Below are 6,933 nucleotides of genomic sequence, written 5' to 3'. Positions count from 1 at the left end.
AAAGGAACCGTTCAGTTTTCTCATTCGGCGCATTAACAAAGAATGGGCAACTAAACACAAACATAGATCAATAGTTTAAATTTTAAATTTCTATAGTAAATCTTAGTAAATAACATACCGAAAAAACACAAAATATCTGTATACATAGGTCTTATGGTGTCATATCCAGTGGAACTTTAGTCCAATAGAACAGCGGTTAGACATTAAGAAACGTATTTGTAGTAAAATCTTATTGCCATATAGTTAGTCGATATTAGCGAAATATCTGTCAGGCGGGGGGATGCAATAAAATTACTGTCTGTCTGTATTCCGGTTAGCCCTTCTACAACGTGTACGTATAAAAAATGTGCCGGCTCAAAGCGAGGCGATATATCTGGCGGGAAATATTTATATAAAAAATAGGACAAATTTCGTGAACGAATAAGCGTTTTGTACAGAAATAACGATTAAAATAATACCTATATTAAGTATTAAACGATAGCCTAGTCTAGTCAAATCGATAACAGGTAGTTAGCAGACCTGATGGCACTCGGTCTAATCGATATTTCTAAAAAATATCTAGATACTTTTAATCTCTATATATGTGTACACTTTATTTACTTTGTACCAATAATATTAATTTAACTAAAACGACTAGTTATTATGTTCAAGATATTATTTAGTTTTTAAATATTTTAAAGTTTGAATTTATATATTGTTTCTGTCAAAAATATGTCACAAATAATGTGATCAAATACATTTATACTAGTCGGAATTAGTTTTATTTATAAGGTACATACGCCGTTTATGTTTATTTATGTTATGTTATCTATAATATTCAGATATGTTAATTTTTAGTCATAAAATAATTATTTAATCTGTATGTAAACTATAAAGTAATGGTTAGTCTATTTCATGCTATGGATATACACTTTATTAAGCCGTAGTTCTAAGTATAGTTAAAATTTCAAGGGTTTGTGATGTCGTTTCTTTATTCTGCAATATTCTTATCACCGAGTGCCCTAGTTAAGAATGTTAGACACGTTAATTTAACAATGACGGTATATATAATTGTGAATCTCAACCTACTCATTTATTACAAGGTAGAAGTAGAAGTCTGTGATGTTTTATATGTTTGTGTTGCCTCGTTTTGTTTGATAATTTATACTATCCTAGGGTCTTGTTAGAATAAAACTAATAGATATTAATTATCTTTCCTTAGATCTCTCATTTATTTACAATTCTCACGTAAATAAAATATAATGATGCATTTACAAGGTCGATTTATATTTTGTTAAGTTTGGAAGATTTAGTTGTGATATTCGTAAGGAGTAATTAATAATTTCCTCAAAAAAATGAGTTAATTATATTGAAAAGGATGTTTGAATTTACTGCTGCTGCAATAATCTATATTCTTTATATAACAAGAAAATCTTAATAATTTTCGTGACACGTGATAGCATCCTAATATATTAATTAAGGAATCTTGTGAATCTGCCAATGCCAAATGGTCAGTATTACTAGTAAAATAAAGAGTGCGTGTAATTAATTCGTCCAAAGCCGTCCAATCACCCGGCTAGATTGACGTTAACAGGTTAAAAATGCCCAGCTTTAAGTCAACTATGGATTCTGCAAAAATCATTATGATTTCAAGATCCCCATACGATACTGAAATAACTTAACAAATTATAAATCGACGAGTAAATTACATCGTTGTCATTCACTTTTACAACAATAGCAAATAAATTTTTCGTAAACAGTGACGTATGCTGCAAATTTCAGGATTTTAAAAAGAAAATCTTTTGGAATAAAGTGTTGATATAGAATTAGTAACAGTTTGATGCCGTCTAGACAATTATCAAACCATATGTATTACATTCCATATAATTTTAATAAATGTAAGCATCTGTCAAAGTTGTTTATAAGTATTTCAATTCCATTTTCGTAATAACAATTGATGTTTTAATTACAAGCAAATGTAAAATTAAGATAGTGATGTACATTCCAATTAATAATATAAGGCAGGTTAGTTAAAATGGTTAAATTACACCATTTTGGAAGTTTCTGGTATTAAAAAAAATGGTTCAGTGCCTACTTTGACTTTGCAAAATGTGGACGTACGTTATTTTAACCGAAAACGTTGCTGTTCAAGGACCTCTTCTAGCATTATTCATGTAACTCACGTTTGTTAATTAACCAACTGTAAATATACCCAATTATTATTAAAAAAAATTTCGTATATATGTTTGTTGTTTGATTTTTACAATTATTTTTTTCTTTGTACAAACTGCAACTTTTGATGACTTATATAAAATACATGCGACATAATATTCAATTCACAATGAAAAGCAGAATATTTAACAGAAATACTCCTCTTCAAAATTGTATTTTCTACTTTAACTAATTTTATGTAGCCCTTTACTAAAAATTTATCGAATAAATTGATAGCTAACATAGGTAATGGGCATAACAATTGGGCAAGCTGCATTACTAATCAAGAGGGGATCGTCACGCAGGTCTCATTAAAAATCCAGTTCACCAGAAGACTAAGAATTTATAAAGATTTATATAATTGGGTATTCAATAACTTAACACATATTGATGTGACAAAATTCAACACAGATTTTGGATTTGATTTTTCCTGCGAACGAAGCACCTGAAAAAAAGAAAAAAAGTTTTTGTTAAATAAAGTTGTATAAGTTTTTCTTTATCTTCTATATTTCAATATATCTAATGTATAATATATCTAATATATAGTAAATAATATAGCTTAAAGATGTAACTTTTGGGCTCAGTTGATTTAATAAATTAAGATTAAAAGAAGCTGGCTTTATAATTTTGGGAGAATTTTATAACTAAAGAAACTTTGAAACCAACTAATAATGTAATAAAAATGTGTTTACGGAATTCCTTGTTATTAAATAATTTTAATTTACGAACGTACTACATAAAATAATAACAAGTCATTTAAAAAACAGCAGTCGGCTAATACAAAATAATAATATATTACCATATATTTATTTGAGCAGAATTATCACAAATTAAAAATTTATTACTGGGAAATACATTTTTTAAATATTGTAACATTGTAATCTGTCAAAAACTTACGGCGGGTATCTAAAATAAACTTCTTTAAAATATTGACTAATATTTAGTTTATTTGTGCGTTTTCGTAATTTGTTGAGATAAATTAATACTTACAAAAGAATTGTTTTAATCTACTAATATAAATTTATTATTTAATTTTTAATCATTTGTTTATTATTAAGTTTTACTAAGCACTGCAATGTCTGAATATCCTGATCCTGATGAAGAGTATGAGCTCATGTACACAGATGAGTTCGAATTAATGCGAGAGATCGAAGATAATACCGGTAATAATAAAGAATTGTAGTAAAATGGATGTGTGCAAAATATTATTATTATAGAAATATAATAGTGTAAATTGAGTTCGATAAAATGTTATTTCTGTCAATTAATACTAAAACATATTTTACAGATCCAAAACCTATTGTAAAAAAACCCGTAACTTCTAAACGAAGCTTAGATTTTTCAAGTCACATTTCTACTAATTCTTCCAATACTAAAAATAACAAAAATGAATTGTCTCAAGAAGATGATGAAATTGGTTTAGAACCAAGTTTGCAAGCTATGGACGATGTGTTTACGTCGCAAACCATATTACCTAGTAAAAGAACGGCTGAAGATTTATTTGGTGACATAAATGACATTGATTTTGATAACATTGAGTTACCTAGCAAGAGACAGAAGACGGATGAAGAAAATGACATGGATTTAATAAATAAGATATTAGAAGGCAGGCGACTTAAACAGATATTGAATGAGCCTGCAAGTAGTGTCAATGTTAATAAAAAAGTTAACTTTGATTTTAAGGAAAATATATCTCTGAATATACCAAGGTAATCAATTAAAAATTATTCCTCTAGTCTTGACAGTATTATTTTATTTTGTTTAAATTTATATCAAGTTAATTATAAAATAGGTAATAGTTAAGGATGAGTGGATAAAACATCTCTGTGATGTTGGTGCAAAATGTAAATGAAGATTTTATTTTATCTGTCTGAAATGTTTATAATACTATTATAACATAAATGTGTTTTAAAAAGAAATGTATGATTCCTCAGAGTATAAAAAACTAAAAAAAAACTCATTATTAATTAAAGTTATTCTAAGATTTTAATAATTATTTTTCAGGTGGCCATTTGTACCACTAACAAATTCTGACGGTGATCGCTTTTATATAAGGCTGATATCTGAAGATTCTTGGAACCAGTCTTTAGAATTCAATGCAGAGCAGCTATCGTTAAGAACTGTTTATGCTTCCGCATGGGAAGACGCACAAAAAATTGTGAGGTTATTTATATAACATATAAGAATATGAAATATACACAAATAGTTAAATTACTTATGTAATCCTCTTAATTATATACAAAATGTATAAAAGAAAAACGAGTATAGAGTTATACCTTAAAAAAGCACAATTGACGGTTCGTGCCATTGAGACATTTTATTTTTCAGGGTGTCTCAGTATGAAACCAAAGGAACAAGTATATGGTAGTTAAATTGACATATACATCTTGCAAGATAGTTTAGAATACTTAATATATAACGTACTCACAATTATTAATAAATACAAGTACTTATCTATTAATATACATACATTTATTTACATATACTGATAATAAATAGTTTAAAATACATAACAATAAAAACATCAAATGAATTTGGATCAAAGGAAAAGTCTTACTAGTGTTTCTACTTTTAATTATCATATATGTTAAACATTATTTTTATACCGGATAAACATGAAAATAGAAAAAAATAATTTTTAAGTCATAAATAATTTGGTAAACAGCTAGAGAAAAAAGAACAAGCACTTGCAACAGAAGTAGGCACTGAAATTATTCCTGAAGTAGAAGATCAAACAGTATCTCTATGGGTTGAAAAATATCGTCCCAGCTCATACCTTGATTTGTTGTCCGAGGAACCTGTTAACAGAGCTTTACTGCACTGGCTACATCTTTGGGATAAAGTGAGTAAAATTGGCTACTTATTTATACACAGTGGTGTACAAATAAATAAAAACCAGTGAAAAGATAATCACATATATATTTACCTAAAGTTTTGTACAGCAAGACAATCTTAGTATAGCAAGCACTTGTATTGTGTTATGAGTATGGTAGACAACTTTATCTCCTTCTGTTAGTAAGATCACTAAATACAAGTGTTTACATAAGGGCTATATTCAGAAAATGACAATAATTTTGTTAATTTACTTACAGGAGCTTCTTCTATAATTTAGTAGTAACTTATTTAGGCTTATATGCATTAAAATATCTGATGTCTCTTATATCATAAATAAAATAATAATTAAGAACATTTATTTTCTATAACTATTGGAATATAAATCATTTATTTGGAGATATAAAAGTGGATAATTAATTTGTGATAAATAATTTTTTTAGGTGGTTTTCAAAAAAGAAGTAAAAACTAAAGATCCACAACAGCGTAACAGTTTTAGTAAGAGAGCTGGGCAATTTCAATTGACTAACAAATGGAAAGGAAAAAAGGAAACGGAACCTGAAATGGATGATGATGGCAGACCCCATCATAAAGTAGCATTACTATGTGGACCTCCCGGTGTAGGAAAGACCACTCTAGCACATCTTCTGGCAAGATTAGCTGGTAAATCTTTTACTGTGTATTCCTTTAATTATTTAAAATTAAAAAAAAGCTTATACTGGCAATGTGATATTAATAATATTTTTAAGAGTTTAATATAAACAGCAGTAAGTTACTACCTAATAATAAACACTTGTCAGTGTTCTATGACCATCTCAATATAATTCACTTTCTACATATTAGGGTGATAACTATGACACTGGATATATATACCTATTGATATTTATTTTCGTTATCATCATCACTGCAGCTGTAGTATGACTGCTTTTAGAAATGAGCCACCTTACATTTGTAATAAGATTGTTTGGAAGAGGCTTTCATAGGAATTTTCCGATGACTTATGTTGTGTGTATCTGAGTCAGTCATCTTAGTCCATCATTGTTAATTCCACCAGTTTCTTACTACATGAAATATATTAACCATGCCGTCATAGTAGGAGTCAAAGGATCCATTAGGAGCATCTCTGTTAATCACAATATTTGGAACAGTCAGATGCAACAGACCCATAAGATGAAATCATGTTTTATTTAATTTTTAATTTGTTTTAAGTTCTTTAATGTTAACAAAACAATTCTATTCATGCAAAATAAAAAAAGTTTTATGATAAAAAATTTTAAAATACCATTTTCCACCAAAATAGTTTATTTAATTGTTATATTTGAGGCGCGACTTAGATGACTTAAATTATTTAGTGAATTTTGTAAAGTAAAATTGTATGTGAACAACTTTGGATTAGGATTATAAATTGCACAAACCTTATAACAATGTACCTTATATGTATCATTTGTAACTACAGATCATAGATGCAATGCTTTCATGTAGTTCAATTTCAAAATGAATTGATGTTTACTATCATTTACATATTGATTTATTCTGCACTAATAGATTAGTATTGAGGCGCAGTGTCTAAATATTTTTTTGAATCACATTTTACAAAGTTATGTTATTTAAGTTAATGTGTACATTGAACTCAATCTATTCTCTTATGTTTACATTTAAGTTTTATTTAGTTTAATTACTTCCTTTATTTGTTCTATCTTTATGATGTGAATATTGTATTGTAATGTAAATGCAAATATTCTTAGTATATAATTTTTTTTTGGTACATGTTTATATAGATAAGAATAAGTATCTGTTGGTAGTCTACTCAAGTATAAATATTTATTATTTAATAGAATAATATTAATTAAAGAAAGCTTAAGTTTGAAAACGTACTATACAATGAAATATAATTTTTACTGATGTAATAAC

At 27.5% G+C, this 6,933-nt stretch overlaps 1 protein-coding gene across 2 annotated transcripts in view; it reads left to right on the top strand.

Annotated features, from left to right (window-relative positions):
- Positions 1-3,095: 3,095 nt before the first annotated feature.
- cutlet (chromosome transmission fidelity protein 18 homolog) overlaps positions 3,096-6,933 on the top strand; it is a 48,192-nt gene continuing 44,354 nt past the window's right edge. For both annotated transcript variants that reach the window (XM_068761707.1, XM_068761709.1), the window contains exons 1-5: positions 3,096-3,353; positions 3,479-3,899; positions 4,195-4,348; positions 4,856-5,032; positions 5,466-5,685. In XM_068761707.1, the coding sequence (XP_068617808.1) occupies positions 3,266-3,353; positions 3,479-3,899; positions 4,195-4,348; positions 4,856-5,032; positions 5,466-5,685 (1,060 nt within the window). In that variant the 5' untranslated portion in view covers positions 3,096-3,265. The remainder of the gene's footprint in view (positions 3,354-3,478; positions 3,900-4,194; positions 4,349-4,855; positions 5,033-5,465; positions 5,686-6,933) is intronic.

This window comes from Battus philenor, unplaced genomic scaffold (genome assembly GCF_028537555.1).
Source record: "Battus philenor isolate CCGP_79_NKW_IND1 unplaced genomic scaffold, ilBatPhil1.0.hap1 SCAF_15, whole genome shotgun sequence".
NCBI lineage: Eukaryota > Metazoa > Arthropoda > Insecta > Lepidoptera > Papilionidae > Battus > Battus philenor.
Note: the sequence above shows the minus strand (reverse complement) of the source record. Positions and strands in the feature narration are given on the sequence as shown.